This window comes from Falco naumanni, chromosome 10 (assembly GCF_017639655.2).
Source record: "Falco naumanni isolate bFalNau1 chromosome 10, bFalNau1.pat, whole genome shotgun sequence".
Taxonomy (NCBI): domain Eukaryota; kingdom Metazoa; phylum Chordata; class Aves; order Falconiformes; family Falconidae; genus Falco; species Falco naumanni.
The window spans coordinates 18,402,738-18,427,141 of record NC_054063.1 but is presented as its reverse complement, the minus strand read 5'-3'; the positions used below and the strand labels follow the sequence as shown (position 1 = coordinate 18,427,141).

Here is a 24,404-nt window from a genome sequence, read left to right as displayed (position 1 = left end):
AAACTCTGTGAAAATAAAGAAGCATGAATCTATTAGAGTCATTGTTACATCTTCTTTATATTTCCATTGAGTAAAACTTTAATCAGAAAGATGTTTTTTGAAAAACATAGTTTTGCTATATTTTTTTTCAGATATTCTGAGTATTGGCCATTTTGCTTCCTTTGCTCTGTTACACAGCTCATGTTTGTGTGCTACTAGAGCTGACTAATTAATTGATATATCAAAAATGAAGGCAAAATGCTATCAAAGATGCATTTGATATTTTTTTACTGGGACATGTTCTAGCATCTCGAGTTGGTGGCACTTTTTCTAGTCACGGGAGAGCGGCTGAGGGCTGACTAACTTTGCAACCAACCGACCAACAGAAATTGCCATTGTGCTGCTCGTGCTGGCACGGATTGCACATTCTGCAGCGGATCTCGGGTTGGCTGTGTGGGATTATCAGGGTCGGGGCACGAACTGGTCTGGATACCGAGGAAGCAGAGTATACAATCACACTAGTTTAGTGCAGAAAGCAGACATGGCCAAGGACCTGTCAGGATGAGAATCAGGAGAGAAATGCTCTGTTCTTAATGCTGCCTTGTCAGTATAATCGAATTTGCAATAGTTTGTAAAGAGAAGCCCATCCTACTGACGTTCTCCTGTTATCATCAGATTCTTTCCTTTTCTCTTTACTCAGATACTGCTTTCAAATGTGAAAAACTCTAACCAGTTACTGCCTTCCACCCTCATTTGCTAATTTTAATTGGCATCTTCTGGAGGACAAAAGGTATGCTTATTTCTATCTCAGTGACCCCATTCCTTATGTATAGTGATTTCTGGTTGCTTTTCCTGGCACGATGTAGGCTTTTCCCAAATCACAATCTTCCTCCAGTACTCCACACTGTAATATATTCATCCATCCCCTCTGTCATGTATAATTTTTGCACCTGAATTTTAAGCCAGTTGTTGGGGCAGAGTAACAGAGCAAATACTCCAGGAAATCAATATGGGCTGAAGAAACACTGTTTACATGCAAACCCAAGAATTTATTGTTGGTATAAAGCGTTAGCAACCCAAACAAATAGTTCCAGGGCAATACAAACTCATTTAGTCCAAATTATTCAACTCTTACAGCTCATTCCCAAATAATGCAACAGCTGACAAGAATAAATGAAATATTTCTAGTATCTACCCCTTTTTCTGGTGTTAGGCTAACCCTCCCAATGCACGTGTGATTCCTACGCCTGGTGCAAGTGGTGTTACAGCGAGCTGCCAAGAGTTTCGAGCTCTTACATGCGAGGAGTATGATGCTAAAATGGGTGGTTACCTCCTGCGTTTGCTTCATCAGTGTAGCTGTTTTAATTGCACTGGTGACAGCCCGCATCTTGTAAATCTTCATGCCACTATTCCCATGCTCTCTGCTTCTGAAGTTTTTATTAGGCTGAACAAAAGCCAAGAACTGATTCTTCTTTTAGGCATTGGTATTTTAAACTTTTTCGGCATTTGTTAGTTTTCCTCTAAAATTGCCCATTTTCTGTGGGTTCAGACTTTACCATCCATTATTCTAACTCATTTTCCCATGCTTCAAGAAGGTAAAATAAAGGCTGCCATCCTTTCAGTCCATCTCTTTTTCCTTATATTACTGGTTTGGGCACCAGATGCCCAGGCACTTAGTGACGCCTCATCACCCAGGTCACTTATGTATTTTAAAGTACGTTAAAGCCTAATCATGGCAGTGACATGAGGAGTTTTAATATATTTTCCCTGACTTTTGGTGATCCCCAGTCATCTAGGATGCTAAGGATGACTTGCAGCCAGCTCAGAAGACCAAATCCAAGACCATCCCTTATCTCCCCTTGGGTTTTGGTGATCCTTGATAGCCTAGGAAGGTGGGTCACACCTAGATCATGACGGTAAGGAGGGATGGAGATGGGAGTAGTGGAGGTCAAACAAGGAGTCGGAACACTGAGAAGAAGAAATGCTGCTGGAAGAGCAGAGTGGCCAGGTCTGGGTTTACCTAGTGAGTCGTCTTTCAGCAAAGACTGACTGTTAATGCCACCAGTGGCAGTGGGATGCAGGATGCTAGCGAGTGTGTAACGGCAGCTGCTTTTCCCTTCCAGTCTTTATTCCAAAGGCCTCATTCTTGCCTCTGTGAGACCTGCCAAGATCCTGAGTATGGCAAGTGCAGGAGAACCAACCAGTCTTGACAACCAGCACCTTGTAAGAGGCCACGAAATCCTTCATTGGTTAGACCTGGATGATTCATGGTGTCTTGCCTTGTACTGAATCACCTACTAAGGGGAAAAGAAACAGAGCCACAGATTTTATGCCAGAAGAAGCTTTGAAGGTAATTCCAAGGACTGTTGTATGAATTGTCTGGGAAAATCTGTTAATAAGATGTTAACATCCCTTATAGCTTCTGGTCCTGCTGAAATCAGAGGCAGCATATGAGGGGAACAAGACTGCAGTTCATCAAGCTCAGTGATCCATTTTGGCTGTTGTGAAGTTCCCTTAAAACAAGTTTCCAAAGCTTTAACTTGTGTAGGAAGCTAGACTTTTTTTTTTTTTTTAATGTTGTGTATAGAACAAAGAAAACTGACCAGTGCTCCCCTGTATTTGTGATGAAAAGTCAAACTGAAAATATCAACTAAATTTAGGGCAATTATTCTTTTGTGCAATAGATAATCAGAAAAAATAGGAATTGAAATAATTACTCAATGATTCTGAACATAATGGATAAATTTTAAAAGATGCTAAGCATTGATTAATATCTTTTATGGTTACGTTTGTGAGATGGTCAGCAGTCAATATACAAAGCAACTTAATTTTTACTAAGATTGGGAGAGAACCTTTTCTTTCATGGGTGACGGCAAATGTGTGGAAGGAGGAATGCCTTAGCTGTGGCCTTGCTAAAGGGAGGGAAATAAAAAATGTTCAATCCAGTGTTTTGCAGGCATGGAATTCCAAGCTTGAAAGACGTGATGTAGCAGTCGGGTGATGTTCAGAACAAGAAGGGATGCAGTCTGGTGGTTCTTTGTTTCTATGGTTACGTTCAACTAGAATTGCTGTAACTAGGTCAGATTGAAAGGTGTGAATCAAAACAAAGACATTCAGAATCGGTAATGAGAGTTCAGGGAGAAGGCTGTTGTGATTAGGGAAAGCCAGAAGGGAACTGAATGCGGAGAGAGGCATTTTAATGTATGTTTGTAATGTGTATGGATGAAGTCCCCCAGAGGTGGATCTCTCTATTTTAGCATCATTTGCTCCTCTAGCATTACTCAGTGGTCTGTTGTATGAAGACTCAGCTGCAGGCCACGGTCAGGCAGGCATATGGTGTGATATACCTGCGGTGCCACCTGTCCCCCCCGCCAGCTGCGTCCCCAGCCCAGCGTGGCCACAGGAACAGAAGCGGCAGCTGAACGGGAGATGCAGGACAGGTGGAAGAGCGGGAGGGATTTGCTGGAAAGGGGAAACGAAACCAAGGGCAAGGAAGATAAGGCAACCTCAGCGCAGAAGGAAGGAGAAATGTGTTGCAAAAGCGGCCTAAGAAAAGCAACTTGAGCGTGACTTGACTGCAGCGCCTGCACATCGTTCCCCTGTGATGGCTCAGCTTCGTGGCTTTTCTGCTTGCTCCACATCCTCTGTCTGGTTCATGATACAATTTTCCAGGCTGTGCTTTGCCTGGCGTGTGCCATTGCCCACTAAGCCTGTGTCCTTCCCAGCCAGCACGTCACCCAGCGCCAGCCACTCAGTATTTTGATCCTTTCTCACACTTCTTACGTCCTTATGCGGGACTTTGCATTTGCTTATCTTAAACTACTTGATGTTCTTGTCAGCCTGCCCATCTTTCTTGCCCTGCAGCACACCGGCTGTTTTCCCCAGCGCAATACAATCGACGAATCTATAAAAAAGTGCATTTGTCCCATTTGCCTGGTTGGAAGTGAAGGCATTTAACTAAGCCCTGGCGCCAGCACCGACACCTTTAGGAATGCACCGTGCAAGCGGCTACTTTCCGAGCAAGCCCAGACGAAGAGGTCTGTGGGGTGCCCTCGGCTATGTTCCACATGTCACCCTCTGCCTGCGGCGGCACCACCAGCACACAGCAGCCAGAGGCGCCAGGAAGCTGCCTGTTGCGGGGGGGGGGTGGGGGTGGGGGGTTCCTCGTCTGCTGTGACCCACACCCGCGGTGCGGTGCGGTGCGGTGCGGTGCGGAGCTGCCCGCGGTCCCGCTCGCAGCGCGTCCCGCAAGGGGGCGGGCGCAAGACCACCGGGGCCCAATGGGCGTGGGGGAACGGCGGGGAGGCGGGGCTTGAGGGCGCGGGGAGGGCGCGGGGAGGGCGCGGCGGGGGGACGAGGCCGCCGCGCTGGGGTCCGGCCGACGGTGACCCGAGCCGAGCCGAGCCGAGCCATGGAGGACCCCGCGGCGGGCCGGGCGCTGCGGCGCTTCACCTGGGAGGAGATCGGGCAGCGCAGCGGGCGGGGGCCGGAGCAGCAGGAGCGCTGGCTGGTGATCGACAGGAAGGTGTACGACATCAGCCGCTTCTACCGGAGGCACCCGGGGGGCGCCCGGGTCATCAGCCACTACGCCGGGCAGGACGCCACGGTGAGTGGGGGAGCATCCCCCGGGCATCCCGGGGAGGGATGGAGAAGGGATGCTGGGGGCAGGCGTGGGGGGCACTCGGGGCCAGGGGGGGGGATGCCGGGCTGTGCCTCCCCGTGGGCAGCGGCCCGACGGGGCGCAGGCTGCTCCTGCGGGACTGTGCTTACGAGGGGATGTTGCTGAAGGAATAGCTGAAATGTGCGCAAATAGGGCGTTTGACTCCGGGCATCAGTTTGGGAGGAAAGCCACTGGTTTTTGCTCACGCACAGTAAATAAGAGCACGCGGCTCAGCCACCTGCAGCCGCCGGCAGCCCCGGACAGCACCCGAGGTGTGTGCTCACTGGTGTGCGCAGGTCGAGCTTGTGTTCGCAGGTGGATGAACACATTCAGCCTCCTCTACCTTTAAAAACCTGCCACAGCGTTTCCAAGAGTTGGCACTAGTACAAAATAACGCTGAAGGCCTATTAAAAAAAATACATTATTCCTGTCTGAATGTCAGTGACTGTTGCAAAGCACGGTGAGCATTGTTCGAATCGGCAGCACGGTGCGGGGTGTTTTTGTCGCTGTATTTCCTTCCTTTGCCTGCTACGGCTTTCACAAAAGAAAATGCATTTCTCTAAATGCAAATGGTTGTACCCGAGGGCAGGTGTGGGATGTGAAGCTGCCCCTGGAGTGGTTTCGGTGGGTTATGTTTCAGTCCAGTTTTGCTCCCTGACCAGAAAGGATGAAACTTGGTATCTAGCACTTTCCTTCATCGTATGCATATAATTTAAAACCAAGGATAATAGGTGGATGTGCACATACTTCATGAGGTGGGGATGCACACATGCATTGTCAAAGCCCCAGAAGAACGGGGTCGGTTGCAGCGGCCAGCACACACGGCCAAGCACGGTTGGCTGCTCCGATTGCAGCCAGCTGCATTCTTCAGGCGTTATCATCTGTGTCACTGCTGGGTGCAGCCGAACTGCTGACCGCTCAGGAACCCGAGCCAAGTCAGTTCCAGTTTTTCCAATAGTTTTGTCCTGGAAATGAAAAGAATCAGGCTTCTCAAAAGCAGGGGGGGCGGGGGGGTGGGGAAAGTAAAGAAAGAACACTTTTAGTTTGCTGAATGCCACTGGAGTGTTTTGATTTCTAGAAGGTGCAATCAGTGGTCCCGTAACCTTCCATTAGGATTGCACCGCCAGGTTTTACAGCCTCCGTGGAAAGGATTGGTCTAAAAATGTGGTACCATCCTCCTCTGATCTGCTCACATACTCCTCCCCATTTTTTTTTTCCTCTTCCTGCACATTCCCCTCTCCTCTTTCCCTGTGTTATTCACATGAGCCTGAACAGAGGGGATGCTACATCTGAAGTAAACCAGGGCTGACCCAGAGCTGGCAACGTCAGCGGGTTTTTTAACCCCCTGTCTTGATTAGAAGTCTTTTGAAAGGACAGTTTATTTTAAAAGGACAGTTTATTTTAAAAGCACGCAATAATAACCTAGTAATTATAGTGCTGCACGTGCATGGTGCAGGAGGCTTACAGACTGACACATAGTGGGCAAATACTGCCTCAGAAAAGAAAAAGCATCATCAGGCTGAGGGAGATTATAAAATATGTGCTAGCTTGGACATGGGGAGAGAAATAGGGAAAAGGAGGTAAATGGGAGGAGATCTTCAGTAGGAAGTAGTTGTCAAATGGCCAAGTATGCTCATGGGATTTGTAATCTAAATGTAGTGATAGAGTATATAGTGACGACAATCACTAGGGAGTTTTTCACCTGGTTGCCATGGAGATTGGCTTTACATTTAAATGACAGAAGTAACTGATTTGCCTAACAGGGATCTTTTGAATGGTAAGGATGAAAAAGACCTTTTCATGGAACTCTTCAGAAACGTGGAGGGGAACCAGATGGGGAACAGGAGGCAGGCAGCAAGAAAAAAACTTTTCTAGGAAGATGTGGCAGGGCGGGCATTGGAAATTGCCAAGGAAACACGTTTGGAATGAGATGGGGCTTCTGAGAGATTGGTGTGAGTCACCTATCTGTGTCCTGCTTGTCCGATTATTTTTCCCAGTTCAGCTAACTGATTGAGTTTTTGTGGCAATATCTTGCTCTTCTCCCTAGTCAGATCTTCATTTCAGCGTATGACACCTGAAGAAAAATAAAGTGGAAGCTAAAGACAAGATAGATAAGATAAGAGTATGTGGTTGAGATCATATTCTTGAGGTTTGACAGGATATGAAATTCTGAGGTTCAGAAGTAAGAGGGGAGTGAGCCCATACTTCTTAGTGGCATGTGCTTAACAACATCCAGAAAATGACACAGAGAATTTGGCTTCAAATGATCATTGACGGTGTGAAGAAAGCAGAAGGATTTGTGGCAGTAAAATCTGGTTGAGCCAGCTCCTTTAGCTGGGTTGCTTTCTGCTGAGTCCAGGATATCATGAAATATATTTCTTTTGCTGCCACCTGAATGGTTGGTTTTCTTCATTCTGTTCCTGTATCTGCATTTCAGGATCCTTTCATAGCATTTCATCTGGACAAGACGCTAGTAAGAAAGCACATGAGCCCACTCCTGATTGGAGAATTGGCACCAGATCAACCCAGCGTTGAGCCCAGCAAAAATGTAAGTATCTTAAAAACTTGACATTTGGGTTGAAATTGTGCTGTTTAACTTCTACTGGCAGCCAGAATTCCCTGTGCATAAAATGATAGTATCTCCTGGAGTCACTGTGTTGATCTGGAGCTTCCCCTTTGCTCCGTGTCATTATTAGTTGCCTTAGTGAAGGTTTGTCTCCAGATGACCCTCAGCTTTTCCTCATGGTCACAGTAGCTCCTTGAGAGGGGGAAGTGAGCTCCTCTTTGAGGTCCTGAGGCACCTTCAGACCCTCAGATGCTTTTGGGTCTCCCCACAGAAAAAGCTGGTAGAAGATTTCCGTGAACTCCGTGCAAATGTCGAGAAGATGGGGCTTCTCAACCCCAACCGCACCTTTTTCATCTTGCATCTCTGTCACATCTTGGTGTTGGATGTTGCAGCTTGGCTCACCATCTGGTATTTTGGAGCATCCACAGTGCCTTTCCTCTTCTCTGCAGTGCTTCTAGGCACTGTCCAGGTAAGCAACTGGGCAAAAAGAAGCCCCAGAGATGAAAAACCAGCCTTTTGAGGCTTAAGTGCTCGTTGCCTTAAGCACAGAGGAAAGCGTATGTTTGTGGACTTCCCAAAATCCTGCTTCTCCCTGGGTTCCACCGAAGGGGCAAAATCCCAGTGCCATGACATGCTCCTTGGGTAGATCAGGCTTTGCCCTGCTTTTTCCTTCCCATAGACGGTCAAAGCCCTCCTTATTCCCAGACTTCTTCGTACAATGAAAGCCGCGCTGTGCTGCTGAGGTCCCTGGTGCCAGAACTCCAAGGCACTGTGCAGGGGCCAAGCCACCGTGTTCCCATGGGAACTTGCAGCGGGTTAGAGGAGAGGGCAGAGCAGCTCTCAAAGCCCCAGCTATTTCTTCTGTGGCCAGCTGATCTCCTTGGAATTACAAGTACTCGGAGGAGGCAGCAGCTCGCTGTTCCTTAAAGGAGACTTTGTTGCCAATTTCAGGGCAGTTCTGTAAGAGAATAAATGCTGTTTCTGAGCGTCGTGACTTTTTTTTTTTTCCATGATTTTTTTCCTTCCTCGTGAAAACAACTATCCGGGACTAAAAGTCATTTAGGGAAAGTCTGGATTGCGGTGGTATATAGTAAAAGAGAAGTGTTTGGGTTCATAGTAGTGGAACTGCTCCCGCTATCCAGGGGGATGCTGTGAGGAGCATGGGAGTGGGAGAAAAGAAAGCCCTTTTCAGATGCAGAGCATCCTGACTCTTCTTTTCCCCCAGCAGCACTGTTGTTTGGTTTTGTTTTGTTTTGTTTGTTTTTTTTTTTTCATTCCAGGCCCAGGCTGGCTGGCTGCAGCATGATTTTGGACACCTTTCAGTCTTTAGCAAGCCCAAATGGAACCACTGGGTGCACAAGTTCGTGATCGGCCATCTGAAGGTGGGCGTTCAGTGCTGAGAGGGACTGCTAGAGCCTTGCCCGGGACACTCTGCAGTCAAACCCACTCTCAGTACAAGAAGAAAGCGAACGCAAAGAACTACTGGGGAGGGAGGACTAAGGGCAGAAGATACAACTTCTTTATGGCACTCTCTTCTCATACCTTCCTGCAGGGAGCACCAGCCAGCTGGTGGAATCACCTCCACTTCCAACACCACGCTAAACCCAACTGCTTCCGAAAGGACCCTGACGTTAGCATGCACCCTTTATTTTTTGCTTTGGGAAAAACACTCTCTGTAGAGGTGAGACCTGATGAAGGCTGGGAAGTTACAGCGTTAGGATTCAAATCTGAAAAGCTGCAGAAAGCTTGGAGACTAGTGACCAGTTAGTTCGGTCAATGAGCTGTCCCTGATTCAGGAGTTCAGAGAAGGTGCAGCTTGCCATTAACGGCCTTTGAAAAACAAAAAGAAAAAAGACCCTGGCACTTGACTGGCTTTCATAAACTTAATGTTGCACCTGTTTTTTTTATGTTTTTTGCCCTAGTACAATCTTACTATGGGTTGAAATTTTCCAGATTTATTCTGAAGGTGAAAAAACCCCACCAAAACTGCTTCTGTAAAATGAGAAGTACCTCCAGAAAATGGTAGGGGTTGACCTGCTGTTTTATGCAGTGCTGCTTTGCCTTCCACAAGTCCCTAATATTCCTTAGTAATACTTCAATACTCCTCAGATTTTCATATTCTTAAAATTTCAAAACAAGTTATTTTTGCTGTGCTTTAAAATCAGAATGAAATATTTGTCATGACTACGAGTTTGTATTTCTCTGATGAGAGACTTGCAGTTGTATGAAGGTAAGATTGCAAGTTGTTCTCTTTACCAAGCCCAGCTTGGCTAATTATAGTGTTTTGGGAAATGAAGCAGCGGAAGACAAGCAGGGGCCATCTGGAACTTTTACAGCCACTGTTCAAAGAAGCTATTTCAGTGGTCTCAGTCTGACCGTGGGTGCCAGGCTGGTCCCGTCTGGAGTCCAGCTCTGTTTCTGGCACGACTCTGCAGTCAATTGAATGGCTTTAGCATTTGCTGGTCCTTTAAAATTAAGTTATGTATAGTCATAGTGTCACCAGGCTTAAATGCTCAGTTTTGCATTGCAGTTAAGGGAGGGCTGCTATTCGGGATTGGTTTGGACACATACAGGGATATATGAGTTCCTCAAGGAAGTCAGTGACGTGATCTGTTGTTTATACAGTGAACACTGAAAAATTTAGAGTCTCAGAGAGAGGAGAATCTATTCACCCCTGTTCCTCTGGCCACAGTTTAATGTCTGGATGCTCGTTTCTCTGCTTTGGAGACCACTTGCACGTAGGTGGGAGTTCTACACACTGTCATCATTATTCCTGGTACCGCAGTTTTTCTCTGAAGCCCTGTTGGCAGCAGAGGGTCAGTGCCGCCGCCGCTTCCCATGCGTAGCTCGGCTGTGCCCTCTGCAGGGACAGAGCCTCCAGCCCACATCACTGTCGTGCAAGGGACTGCCCGGGCGCTTGGGCATCCCAGGCAGCGATGAAAATTTGTAGTAGCAGCAGCCACAGACTGAATTTCCAGGGGATGGTGAAGCCAGCGGCATGGTGGATGCTGGCGTGGTTTGACAGGACATCTCTTTCAAAGCTTAGAAGGTATCTTAGGTATGCATTCCTTGGGAAGCGCAGGTAGGAGTGTATACGCAGATGTCTTTAGCTGTCTTCATGGCCTGAGCAATTTGCTTATTTTAACAGCTTGGTGTACAAAAGAAGAAATTCATGCCTTACAACCACCAGCACAAGTACTTCTTCATCAGTGAGTAACCCTCCCCTTTCGCAGTCCCACGGACAGCACTCACCCACCCCCTGCCCTTTCCAGCCCATCTCGCTGGGATAACAGGGGCAGTTCATGTCTCTGCAATCTATTTCTCTGCTCTAGTCGGGCCCCCAGCGCTGGTGCCTCTTTACTTCCAGTGGTACATATTCTACTTCGTGATACAGCGGAAACAGTGGGTGGTAAGTCAGCTCCGCGTTGCCGATGGGGATTTACTCTTTTAGGGATCCATTTCAGCACAAGAAATTACTGGGAGGGTCTCTGAGCTGCATATCTCTGTGGCCAGCTGTGTGGGTGTAGCATCTGGGAAATAATGTGTGCTGGGGGAGAGAGGGTACCTTTCACAAAGCCCACCCACCCCAGAAGATCTGTGCAGGGCTGGGTGACAGAGGATGTTCTCTGATGCTCTGGCTCAGCCCAGGGTGTGTGTCGGGAAGCATTCCTGCTGCAGAGCTGGTCTTCATCCAGAACTTGTCCTGCAGGTAGCCCAAGAGCCTGGCTGAAGGCAGAAGTGGTCCTTCTGGCCACTCTTTTTTGTTTTCCCCAAGTCCATACAATAAAAACCTGTGGCACAGAAAAAGGGGAAAAGTAGCAGAAAATGGGGGTGGGGTTGGAGGAGTGGTCAGTATGCCTCTGGTTTGCAAAATGATATATTAAAAATCAAGTGGCTTTCATGTAGTCTGAGACTGAATCCTCATGGTTCAGTGTGGAGTAGGGGATGTGTGGTTAGGGATCAGAGTTAGGAGGATAGTTTGTTAGGGGAAGATCTAGGCCCTTGAGGAACAGCATGGTTTTTAGAAACTTTAGAAAAAAATGCAAAAAAAGCTGTCTTTTCTCTGAGGTGTGGGGGTTGGAGACAAGGCACCTTGCTGTTTTTGTCTTGCTTGGGAAGTAGGATGGTCAGGAGAAAATGCGAGGGAAATAAGAGACTGCAAGAAATGTGAAAAGGAGTAAAAAAGGAGACGGAGGTAAACCAGAGCTCTTTACTCTTTTAATTGGCTGGGGGTTTGGATTTCTCACTGCTTGCCTTCTCTTCAGATCCAGAGGAAAATGTGATGCTTTAGAGCGTGTCCTCTGAGGTGTTTGCCCTGTGCTGGGCTTGTAAGACCAGGATAATTCCCGAGCACAGGAACGGCTGGGGAGTGGCCGTGTGTCAGGTCGCTTTGTGATGGGGCTGGCAGGAAAAATCTATCGGTAGAAGATTCTGGGGAGGGGTTAAAGGGAGTGCCACATAGAGTGGATGGTAAATTCAGAAGCCAGTAATTCTTCCTCTTAATGAAGTTTTATCTGTTCTCTGTGCTACAGGACCTGGCCTGGATGCTGAGCTTCTACATCCGATTCTTTCTCACCTACTTGCCCTTGATGGGGGTGAAGGGTATCCTGGGGCTTCATCTGTTAGTCAGGTATCATCCAGCTTATAATTCCTCCATTTTCTTTGTCCAGTTTGTATCTATCCTTTGTGTCAGCTTTTCTTCAACCTCCTGGTTATCTTCCTCATCAGCTCCCAATTTTTCCGTCTCCTTGCGCCTGCCAGCCTGGCAGAGGCTGTGGTCTGTCTTTAGAAGGTTGGAGGTGTGTGTAGGGCTGATCTGCTGATGGGATCTTTGGGGTTCCTGGGGTTCATTCGGCCAAGCACCAACTGGCTTGTGTGTGTGCAGGTGTGTTGTACTGACTTGCTACGGCACAGGCGTGAGATCGGTGACAGTTCTGTGTGTGTTTGTGTGCACAGGTTTATAGAGAGTATCTGGTTTGTCTGGATTACGCAAATGAATCACATCCCGATGCACATAGATTATGATAAGAATCTGGACTGGTTCTCTACTCAGGTAAGAGCTTCTTTCCAGAGACTTGTGACTTCGAAGGTGAGAAGCTGTAGTTCTGGGTATGTAATGCCCCAGAGAGCTGGTGACAGAAGCGATGGGAACCGAGAGAGGAAAGCATAAGCAGCTTGTCCTCACCGTGTGCCGTGAGTGCAAAGAAAGAAGCTGCAGGAGCGGGCTGGAGGCTGCACTTGCTGAGCACAGATGCCTCAAGGAAAATCATTAGAGATGCCACAGTGCTCTTCAGATGGAGAGCTTTCCGTGCTTGGAGGATGCAGAGCTCCCTTGTGTACTCTTTTATTTCAGTTATGAAGCCATTGCAGCTTTTTTTTAAGTAAGAGAGGTGAAAGTCATGGTTGTTACGGCTTGTCTCACTGGGAAAATCAAGTCTGTTCTAAACTGCGTCCCTAACAATCGTGTATCACAGCGTGGCCATCTCCTGTTGACTGGAGGTAGCTCTCGGAGTTGCTGTCAGCCAGAAGGCAGGTGGTGATAAGGAACATGTACCCAATTACTGTTGTGTTTGGCACATGTAAAAGAAGGAACATTCCTAAAACAGCACTTAAATGTTACTGTTTTTTCTCTCAGCTCCAGGCGACCTGTAATGTTCATCAGTCCTTATTCAACGACTGGTTTAGTGGACATCTGAACTTCCAAATCGAGCACCAGTGAGTTGGAGGATGAGTTGGGGATGTAGGGGCGTTTCAAGGAGTGCTAGTTACACTGGGTCTGAATTGCCTACAAGGTCCCTCTCTCTCTCAGCTAATGCAGGAACAAAAGATAACGTGGGGGAATTTTGTGCTTTTTATATGGGGATGGAGTGGGGACTGCAAGTGATGGGTCAGAAAATCTTTGGAGCACTGGTGAGCACCAATACCACTGTAGATACGAGCAGCCAGGCGCGGGAGTGAGAATTACCAGCCTCCTGGTTAGTACAGCCGCTGAGTGACGGTGACACGAGAGGGACCACTGCAGAGCAGTAATGGCTGTGGGCACAAGGGGAGGCTGAGGCACCCCCAAGCTTAGGCACAGAAGAGGGGAGGAATTCTGTGGGGTGATGACGGATGCCACTGAATCACCGTGTTCTTTTCCCACAGCCTTTTTCCTACAATGCCTCGCCACAACTACTGGAAGGTGGCCCCTTTGGTGAAGTCCCTGTGTGCCAAACACGGCATTGAGTACCAGTGCAAGCCGTTGCTCACCGCCTTTGCGGACATAGTGTAGTATGTATCTACCTGCTGCGTTCCCTGTGCAAAGGGGTTTCCAATATTACGGAGTGGACAAGTGAGGGACATGGGAAAGGGAACTTGGATCACAGAAGTTCTGCGAAGAGCTGTAGATAGTACAGGTGGCTGTGAAAGGGATTGGGAAACTGTTCAGCTGTGGCGCTGGTTTCAGTGGCAGCAGACAGAAGGTGTCAGCAGGAATGACCTAACAGAGAGCTGCTTTTCCTGAGCTCTGAGGGGTTCAGAGGTCAGTAGGATGCCAGGTCTGGCACCTCAGTCCTCAGGTGTGCTCCAGGTCAAAGAGGTGTTTTCATAAAGATGAGTTTGAACTGTTATTCATTCTTTTTTATTCCTTTCTTCCCCTTCTTGCCCCGCAGATGTTTCTTATTCCATTGAAAAGTCACGCGGCATTCTTGCACTTGCTGCTTTCATTTTCATTCTAATTAAGTTGTTTGCTTTAGCCTTCCAGTCTTTGTCTGATGTAGCGCTAGTGGTTTGGTTCTTCATCTTTCCGAGGAGCTGTAGTCTGCATAGCCTTGCCTCTGAAGGTCTCAGAGCAACTGGATCCAGCTGGAGATGTCCCTGCTCATTGCAGGGCTGGAATAGGTGACCTTTAGAGGTCCCTTCCAACCCCAAACCTTCCATGATTCTATGATTTCTTTTGCTTAATCTATAGACAGGGATTCTTCCCACAGGGCTCTGTTCCCTGGACACTGTATTTCATTACCTTGTTTCTAAGGAAATGTGGTTCTCTCTTGGCAGCTCTTTGAAGGATTCAGGGGAGCTCTGGCTCGATGCCTATCTGCATAAATAAGAAGCGGTGGATCCTTGCAGAGGAGCTCCCCAGCCCTTGTTACCTCCTGTGGTGGTCACCATGAAGCACAGAGGAGGGAGAGCTGGTTGAGCCAGAGGTGGGGAGGCGATGCCACTGAATTCCATTGATGAATGTGATTATATGATTTTTTTAAAAAGATGTGTTCTTAATTCTTCTTGTGCTTCTTTCATTCCTCTTCTCTGGTGCTGAGTTACAGGGAAAAGCCGAATGGAGGTGGTTATGTTCCACAAAGCTGGAAGCAGCTTTGGGACCGGGAACAGATTCCTTTCTGTCTGCTGGTAGTTGCTTTGCTGAGTGTATAGGAGGGGAGTTTCTGATCTAACATAGGCTTTTGTGAGGTGGCTCTCATTCTGAACGTGGTAAGAAAAATGAGACAGTATGAAATCAAAGAACACGGGAGTTAGTGAAGTGTGGAAGCCATAAGGAATTGTGTAGTACAGTATTTTCAGACACCTGTAGGTAATTACAGTGGCAATAGATGTGCCCAAAGCAAGGGGCAGTGGGAAGTACATGAGAGCCAAAACCAATTTGTACATGTGTGAGTGAGGTGGAGAGGGTGCAGGTAGCAGTTCTGGGGGAATGAGCGTGAGGAAAAAGATCTAATTAGAGCCCTAATTCAGGTAGAGAAACAGGAAGGTGGAGGTTATTCCGCAGGTGTGTGGATGTGAGAGCTCTGCGTGCCATGTCTGTGGGAACGCTGAGAGCCTCTGGGTTATTTGCCCATTGGGAACCTCCCATGGAGTCTCTGCCAGCAGTCTCCATGGTGCCAGTCTTCCCAGTGTTACTGAACCCGTAACTGGAAGTCAGAAGAGACAGAAATACGGCATGTCCATACCCAGGATCCCTACAAGGGTGCCCAGGGAAGCAGGAGGGTAGTCACTCGGTGGTCACCTGGAGCTTCACTCTTTTTTTTTGAACCTCTGAGCGGTTTGTTAAATGGAGAGAACTCATGACTTCTGGCCCACGGAGCACGAGGTGTTCCTGTCTTAAGTGCAGGCAAATTTAATGAAGTAGAAGTGTTACGAGCTGGGGGCTGTTTCAATGCCTTTGCCTTTTCGCTTGGCAGATGTCAGTGGGCTGCACAGCCATCGGCACATGTCAGCCAATATATTGCTGATGTTTATTGCATGATGTGCCTTCAAAATGCACCCCACGAGGGCACGTGCTGTGCCATTTGTTGGAACGTGAATGAGCCTTACTGCCTTTCCTGGTGTCTTTTCATTTACTATGCCAACATTGCAGATGCCAAGCTAGGATATAGCACCTGGCATCGCACTAACGGAGACAGCTCCATCACCCTGGTACCTCAGTGACAGGGGGCTTAGTCTCCAGAAGGGGTGGGTTGATTTTGAGGGAAATACGGTGCTTTTTCTGGTCAACATCCCAAAAGAGGATGGCTGGTGAGGGAATGGAAGAAACGCATCTTCCCATGCTAAGAGTGTTGTTAAGCACAGAATAATATTGTAATGGAAAAAATAAAATAATCGTTAAATCATTGATACCTGTTGATAAACATCATAAAAAGTGGGCCTTAGTTACTGTTTTACCTTGTTTTTCCTGCTCCTTTTCTCTCCCTCTTGTTATTAGAACTGTTGGTGGAGGAATGTCCAATAATAAAATGCCTTATCTTATCAACTATTGCTGTTATCAGAGTAAAATATGTCTGCACAAGAGCCTGCACTCGCTAAAATGTAGAGCAAATGCCTGTCCATGGCTGCAGAGAACTGTCATAAACCTCAGTGCTTGTGTTTTGGAGGAAGGGAATCAGCTCACGTGAAGTGTGTGATATAAAAAATAAATTTAACCCTAACAAAACAAAACCATACACCAGTTCTTCCTCTGGAATGAGGAGGAAAGGAAAAAAAAGATGTACCCCTGGATTCTGGAAGCTGCCTTGCTTTCTGCCTAGGAAGGTACGTGTGTTTGGTGAGATGAAGAGCTGTAAGGACTTAAATTCAACAGGCAAACAGCTCTCAGATGGAACTTCAGTGGCACTGCCAGAAGTTCTCTCTGACCTTGCAGTGGTCCTGCTGAGCCGCAAAGGCCAGAATCCTTGTTTAGACTAGTCAGGAGAGCTATGGAGCATCTCTGCTCCATAAGGAGCTCCAGTCCCCGGCTATTTGTTGGAATGTGAATGAGCCTTTTCCGTGGCTTGGTGAACCTTTAATTCGGACATGCAAGTAGAATGGTTTCAACCGACAAGAAGGGTACTTTGCCTCTTTTGTCAGGGCAGGGTTTTAATCTCTCTGATAAAAGAGGGAACGGCCGAAGCTTCTCTGGTGGCTGGGTACTGGTGCTCTAGTCAGGAAGATGCCATCAAAGTGCAAGTGCCTCACCATGTTTTGAAGGAAGACGGCTGGTCAGCTCGGTTCAGGAAGCTTTGAGAGTACTTACCGGATGGGTTGCGATGAACAAGGTGAGTAGAAGAAACATCACTTGTAGGCCAAGTGGGCCAGAAGTGTTCAGCAGTGTTGAAGTGCTTGGTCTTGCCCAGCAAGTGGCTTTTTTTCTGAATGCCCAGAGTCAGAATGTTCATTATCTGGATGTTTAATTTTGACAGTTCAGATACATTTGAGGTACCCCTGGGCTGGAATGATCTAGCAGTTAACAGTTTTGAAGAGAATAATGTGTCTAAGTTCCACTTTAGTGCCTAACACTTTGGAGACCCTTGTGTTTTCTCTGCCATATTGAAGAGGAAACATCTACAACAGGGGTCCTCAAACTGGGCTGGATATGGCCCCCCAGGGTCCTCAATCCGGCCCCTGGTATTTACAGAACCCCCCGCCGGGGGTTGGGGGGGGGAAACCAAGCAGCCGCAGATGACTGCCTGCCACTTCATCCGCGCGCCGGCCCCCTGGTTAAAAAGTTTGAGGACCCCTGATCTGCAACACCATGAACCAAGTGCTTGACTCGCCAGGAAAAATAACACCTGTGGGCTGATTCCCAGTCCTGAAGGGTAAGGGCGAAGGGGGGATGACTCAACAGAAGCAGGTGTGGGTGCTCTGAGTTTGCTAGAGGTTCTCCAGGTGTATGACAGCCCGAGAAATAAGCTGCATGACTTCTTCAGCTTCTGTGAGTTTATAGTCCACAGCGGCAGATTACCCTGATTACTTCCAATAATGCAATTTTACAACAAGAGTCAAATGCAAGTCCAAACCCCCTTTCAGGTGCTCTGAACATGCATCGAGATACGCCTTTCTGGAACAACCCCAGCCCCAAATTTGCCATGTGGTGGAAGCCCTTTGGCTTCACGGCTCAGCCTTAAATATCACGGAACCTGAAGGTTGTGGAATAGCCACGGGGTGGCACTCGGGCATCAGGAGCGAGGGACATCCCAGCCTCCCTGGGGACCCAAGCGGGAGGGTTTAAGGGCTCTGCCCCTACGATTATCCAGCTATCTGTTTGCTTAAAGGAAGTGAATATGAAATTAATGCACAGCTCAAAGCAAGTTTGGGCTGATGTGAGAATGGGACTCCTAACGGTCACTGACCAAAGCGTTATGTCCCCATGTCACCCTCCGTAACAGGTAAGAACAACCTGCCTGCAAGCAGGAATAGCTTGTTGGGCTTTTTGCTTTGGGGTCTTTGAGTTCAGCCTAAACACTAGGAAATGCAAGGTGTGCTAATTGTCTAGGTCTGGTTTAATAATAAAAATTCATTCTCTCAGAAGATCTCTGTGGTGGGTCAGACAGAATGAGGTAGGGGACACTCATTAATCTGCTGTTGGTAATTGTTCACAGCCAAGTGACTGCTAACATGGCAGTTCTAGAGTTGTGTGCCTTACACGCTCGTTTTCTGCCACAGTTGTAGCAGGTTAGGCAATGAAATATTTGAATTACACAGTGTAAGGAGAGATTTAATGAACAGGATAATTGGCAAACAAAACCCAGAACTGTAGCAAAGCTTCTTTAGGGATAAAGAAGAAGCATTTACATCCAAGGTGAAGCCTGTTAATCTTCAGCCCCTCCATGGGACTTGGATGTTTGGAGAGGATATAGTTCCCAAAGATGTTCAAAGGAGGACAAATTCATCAGGTGTTTGCATGGGGTCTTACAAAGTGCAGCCTGAGGTTCGTAAGGCTATGAAGGTTGTCCAGTTAAGTGGAGCATCACTGGGCAAAGGAGTGGCTCTGGTACAGAGTAAATTACTATTTTTCAAATCAGGGAGGAACATTTTCAGCAATGGGATAGCTGGAATTATGAAAATGTTAGGGCCACGTTAAAAGAGCTGAGGGTGATGGGGCAGCTGGCAGAGGAAAATGCTGTCATTTTCCCCTTCCCAACACCCACTTATTTTGACTTGTCAATGATCTGGATTTGCAATCCTTGCCCAACCCATGTGTGTGTTTTCTCCCATTATCCTGAATTCCTGAAGAGGTGAACTGTGGTGTTCAGAGAATTTTGTCCGTGTTTGGAAAAGAAGGAGAACTTCTGGTGACTGTAGATCTCTACAGGATAAATGATGGATGCAGCTGAGCCGCTTGAAAACAGGATGATTTGTTGCTTCCCAAAGTAAGTTCTTTTATAAGGAATACAAAGAGATTTCTTAACAGGTCAGGCATAGAAGACTAACGTATTACTGCAATGCTACTTATGGGTGGGGAAAGAAAGAAGATTACGTTGCACTGGAAGAGAGTTAATTGACCTGAACGTGGTTTCTGGGCAATTTACATCTGCTACAGAGACTAATCTTAAATGTTCAGAAAATGGTGAGGAACCTCTATAAAGAAAGTTTTGAAACAGCAATAAAAAAATAATGCACCAATGACTGCTTATATTAAAGGCTAATTATGATGGTGTCCTTTAGGGAAAATAGTTTGCTTCTGTGAGAAGTGGCAGTTTTGTAGAGCTGGAGGATAAAATGACACAATGCTTTTATTTATTTTTTAGGGAAAATTAGCTATAAATATACCACAATAAGCAAAATATCATCTAACAGTGCAAATTTAATCAATGGATTAAATCAATGGATTTGTGTAAAGACAAGAGTCTTTAAAATATCAAATTTATGCCTGACACCTCCCATAGGTGTTCTAGGAATACTGTGGAGACATACTCAGTCGTGGTGATAACTGCCCTTCCATTTTGGTCACTGGAGGCTTTGTTTCACAGGTTCTGTGATGCCACGGGAGCAAATTTGTGATGCTTGCCAGTCAGCGACTGTTCAAGTCTTGTTGAGATGGGAAAACTGGAAAATGTCTCGCATGTTGAATGCAAAACAACATTTGGTGCCCAGAGGCAAAGGAAGGTGAAGTGGGCTCACTAATATAGTGGAAACTGTTGGCCATTCCTGAAGGGCTGACTAACCCATAGTAGTCTACCTTGACTTTGGTCGCAAGACCAGCTTGGCTTTTTGATTTTTGCAGCTAATAGTTTGCACTCTTGCAATTTTGGTGATTTTAGATATATATATCTATCTATCTTTATATACACGTTTGTTACTTTTTTTTTTTTTTTTTCCTGAGAGGCCAGTCCTGCATGCTTACAAAGAGTGCATGTTTTCTCGAACAAATTAAATTTCCCTGCTTGTTTGCCAGCAGATTTCTTCACTGAGTCATCCATCCCAAGAAACGATGTCTCTCTGCATCGTCTGAACCAGGGTCCCCATGTCTTTGAACGCTAGCTGAGTCCTGAAAGCCTGCAGGGGCAGGGATCTGTAGGCTTTGTGGGCAACGTTTTCCCACACTTCATTATCCTTGTAGGGAAAACTTTTGCCAGGGCATTCCTTGTTTCATTTTATTAACTGCTGCTCTCCTCATGCTGGCTCAAGCTGCAGGAAAGGGAGCAAGGTTTTGTCCCCAGTGACAGACACAGGCTCTGGTAAAAGGCACGTGGAGGTAACTGAAGCCACACTGCCTACTCGGAGTGTTCCCACCTGGCTTATCACTGAAATACAAAATCCTGTTTTTCCTACAAGGTAGAATAATAAGAACAAACCTGTGCCAGTGGGTATCAAACTCAATGCAAGGAGAACCAGCCACTGTTGAGAAATTTAATCTATCGTGCTTTTCTGGCCCTTCCTAATTGTGGCTGAAATAATTAAGAGAACAGAATGGAAAAAGACATGGAAGTCATCATGTACTGTCTGTTGCACATGAGCTCCCAGCTGAATGATGCTTTCTGAAATGCCTAAAAGAAGACCTGTAGGTACAAAGCCTGAAAAGGGCAGGAATAGAGAAGAGTTCCTACATTCTGTATATATATGTCTGCTATCAGGGAATTTTATTCAGGTGTCATGTCTGCAATACAAAACTACTGTTGAAGAGTAAAAGAGGATACAGGGAAGAGCTGCAGGAAAAACTAAGACCTGAGGAAAGCTCCTTACTGTAGAAGAATAAAATGGCCAGAGCTCCCTGAGCCCAATGAAAGAAGAGGCAGTAACTTGATCATGAGAAATTTCATAGCAGATAGTACTGCAATCTATCAGTGATAAAGAGATACTCAGCAGCTGAAATGTGAATCAGTACCAGTTCAAGCTATACAGAAGGTGCAAATTGCTAGTACCGAGGTTAATAAGCCCAGCGTTCAGCATAGCAGGAGCAGTGATAGATCGTCCACTAAGGACAATATCACAATGCAAGAACAACTTACTTTTCTAGGAGACAATTCCTTGTAAACTGTAGCTGTTGTTTGCTTTGACTCAGAAAGAGGTCAGGGCAGTCCTGTGGGCAGTGTTATCATAATTAGGTCACCTCCTGCATAATAGACCTTTTGGGATGAACACGAGTGCTTCTAAAACAATTGTTTAGATGCGCAGCCAGATAGAATGATAACTTCTTTTGGCAACAAAAGATGCAGATGTCCTAACAAGTAAGTCTGAATTCCTTTCCAGAATAATCTCAGAATCAGTTATGAAAAAAAAAACAAGATGAAGTAATAAGTGCTGGATGTTGCCCAGGTGAAAGAAAAGGCAAACGAAGATGCTGCCAGTGAGCTCAGGTTATGTCTTGGTCAGTTTGAGGTTCTCTTTGTTTTATTTCCTCTTCTCCCCTCATCCAAAGGGAAGACCAGAAATGTGGCTTTGAAACTAGAAAGCTACAAATATTTCCGTCTTGAGCAAATACTCCAGAGTTACCAAAATAGAGGAACAAATAAGGGGAAAAGGCCTGCTGGAGTCCAATTCAGATTCCAGAGCAGACTGGAGTAGCTGGTTCATGTTATGGTCTATGTCTTACAGACAACTTCTAATTCTTGAAGAAAACTTTCCTTCTGAGAGAAGAACAACATCACTTTAACAAAAATAGTCACCACCCATAACTGCTGAGAGGCAGAACATGTCAAGGCAGGGATAGACTAGGAGAGATTCCTAAACTTTGTGTCATTAGATGCAAGACTAGAGGCAGAACATGTGGAAATTTGCAAAAAAAAAAAGAGAATTTGCAAAATTGCCAGAGTTGTATCCGAGCAATAGGACTCATCAGGATTCTTTTCTATCTTAGTCCAAGATTTTTGTATGGGAGGAACTGAAGCCACGGCGTACCCCAGCCTGTTGTACCTATCAGTGAGGACCTTGTTGGAGAGAACCGGGATGACGTCTGGCCCAGAAGCAGGAGTTGGGACTTCCTGGATTATGGAGGGAAAGCAGGATTGCTTGGGCAATGCCCCAGCCCTCAAAGGCTGTCTTAGGAGGAGTAAAGTTCTTACCCATGCTTCTGAAGCAGAAGTAAGGCTCACGCTGGCTCAGAGCATTTGCTGTAGAATCAACCGTACTTGGGAAGTTGACTACCCGACAGGTGGATCTTCTAGTCTAGGGTTAGATGGAATCGGGCATCATGCCTTCTTGACTAAAACAGCCAGCGGCTGAACCTCTTGTCATAAGACAGACCTACACGTCCCACAGACAAACCTAAAAAGCCACACACCTACGCCGTGCTGCCTCAAATTATAGGGCAGTGACGAAGCCTTAGTTTCTCCAGGGATGAGGAGGTCTGCACCGTTTGGTTTACTGCGTGTGGCGTGCTACCCCAGGAGACCACACAAGTTATGGGAAACCTGGATGGAGAAAGTGGAAGTAAATGGACACTGGACAGACCCTGCTCCTGCAAAAGGGAGCACCTGATGGTCTGAAGCATGGTCACTAGGTGCCCAGACAAGGCTTGCCCAATGACACATTTGACTGCCCAGGTACAAAAGCTCCTGATAGTCATTCTAGGAGGAAGTGTCACACAGAGGTAGGATGCCATGTGGTTTTCAAAATGCAAAGAGAATTTAACCGCAGTTGTTGGAGACATGTCCAGAACTATAATCAATTGGATGTTGCCTAAAAACCGTCCCAACAAAGAAAAGCTGTAGTTAACAAGAGCTCAGGGACAAATGCAAAGAACTCCAGAAACAGGACAGGAATGGGGAGTAACTTCTGTGTATTAACTCCAAACCAGAGAGTTACAAAGTTCCTCACAAGGATTATAGGTATTTGCCTGATGCTTGGGCATTTTTCTTCTGCTTGACCCTTTTCCTTTATCAACCACTCATTCATACGCAGGTCTGGAGTATCCTTTGCCCCCTGGAATGAGCCACTATCAAGACTAGCCTGATTGCTGCAGACCTGCTTCAGTGTATCTTAGGTCTAGATTATTTTTCTGGCCCACTCTGTGCTGTGCCAGTTTATCTCCAGTGGATTAAGTGGTAAGTGCAGACATTTACGTGATACAGGATTGTGCTGGTTTTGGCTGGGGTAGAGTTAATTTTCTGCGTAGTAGTTGGTCTGGGGCTGTGTTTGGGGTTTGTGCTGAGAGCAGTGTTGATGCCACAGGGGTGTTTTGATTATTGCTGAGGGGTGCTTACACAGGGTCAAGGTTTCTTCTGCTCCTCACCCCACTGCACCAGCGAGCGGGCTAGGGGGTGCAAGAAGCTGGGAGGGGGCACAGCTGGGACAGCTGACCCCAGCTGATCCAGGGGATATTCCATAGCATATGACATCATGATCAGCATATAAAGCTGGGGGAGGAAGAAGGAATCTTGTGAGTGATGGCGCTTGTCTTCCCAAGTCACCATCCCACCTGCTGGAGCCCGGCTGCCCTGGGATGGCCGAGCACTGCCTGCCCGTGGGAAGCCGTGGAGGAATTCTTTGCTTTGCCTTACCTGTGTGTGTCTTTTGCTTTACTTATTAGGCTGTCTTTATCTCAATCTGCAAGTTTTCTCACTTTTACTATTCCGATTCTCTCTGCCACCCTGATGCAGGGGGAGGGTGCGAGCGGCTGCCAGGGGCTGAGTTACCAGCTGGGGTTAAACTGCGACAGGGATAAAAATGTTGCTGCAATAAGTGCTAGATCAACAGTCACGTACTGGCTTTCTGGAAATCTGGAAAACTGCATGAAGTGGCTGTGCAAGGAGACTCTTAGTCACAAAAGCAGCCATGCAGAATAGCTCTGGGCATGTGTACTAGCTCCCAGATGCATACGACGCTGGTTTTGGCAGGTGCGTGGGTAGCTGTTGCAGAACACTGAGTATGGTGTAAATTTAACTGATTTCTCAATAGTTTCTCTGACTGTGGCTTTCACTGTCTATCTGGACTTTTTCCATGCAACTCTGAAATTTGTTTGGTGACCTGGATAATGCAGACAGAGACAGCGTCTGCTTTCAGATTGGGGAAGGACTCATTTGAGGCTTTTCAGTGTAGTGTAACATCGGTGGACATTACAGGACACTCTGGGTGGGATCTGATGCGAAGTAAATTCAGACATGAGATACTGTGCACACTGTTAATATGGAGGGCAATTATCTCAGGGTTCCCAAACTGAATCTGGTGAAGTAACAGCAGCAGTTTGGTGGGTGCTGGCACCCACAGTGTGTGTTTACAGCGAAAGTCACGGTTGCTGCCTCTGTGTGTATAGGCAGAGACATCCCATGTTCGTTCACCCCAATATACTCCTGGCTCTGTATCCTCCAGCAACTTGTAGGCCAGAACCTAAACCCACGATTTTATCTACTCCTTTTCAGGTAGCTGCTATATTTACAAGTCTGAATATAGAGCAATGGGAAGGTTTTTTGTACTTTCAGCCAGCTATGGAGTAACTTGAATTTTTTTGCTTGTCTATAAAAAACTCACATATGCAGAAATTTGCAACAACTATTACATATTTTATTACCGCTG

The 24,404-nt window shown here is 46.7% G+C and overlaps 1 protein-coding gene across 1 annotated transcript; it reads left to right on the top strand.

The window, feature by feature from the left end:
- The first annotated feature begins 4,320 nt into the window (after nucleotides 1–4,320).
- On the top strand, nucleotides 4,321–15,948 carry FADS1 (fatty acid desaturase 1). Its single transcript, XM_040608520.1, has 12 exons — nucleotides 4,321–4,585; nucleotides 7,077–7,187; nucleotides 7,477–7,674; nucleotides 8,486–8,587; nucleotides 8,758–8,886; nucleotides 10,354–10,414; nucleotides 10,538–10,614; nucleotides 11,738–11,835; nucleotides 12,162–12,258; nucleotides 12,841–12,920; nucleotides 13,350–13,475; nucleotides 14,241–15,948. The coding sequence occupies exons 1-12, from the start codon at nucleotides 4,391–4,393 to the stop codon at nucleotides 14,290–14,292; spliced, it is 1,326 nt and encodes a 441-aa protein (XP_040464454.1). The 5' UTR covers nucleotides 4,321–4,390; the 3' UTR covers nucleotides 14,293–15,948.
- Nucleotides 15,949–24,404: the final 8,456 nt, after the last annotated feature.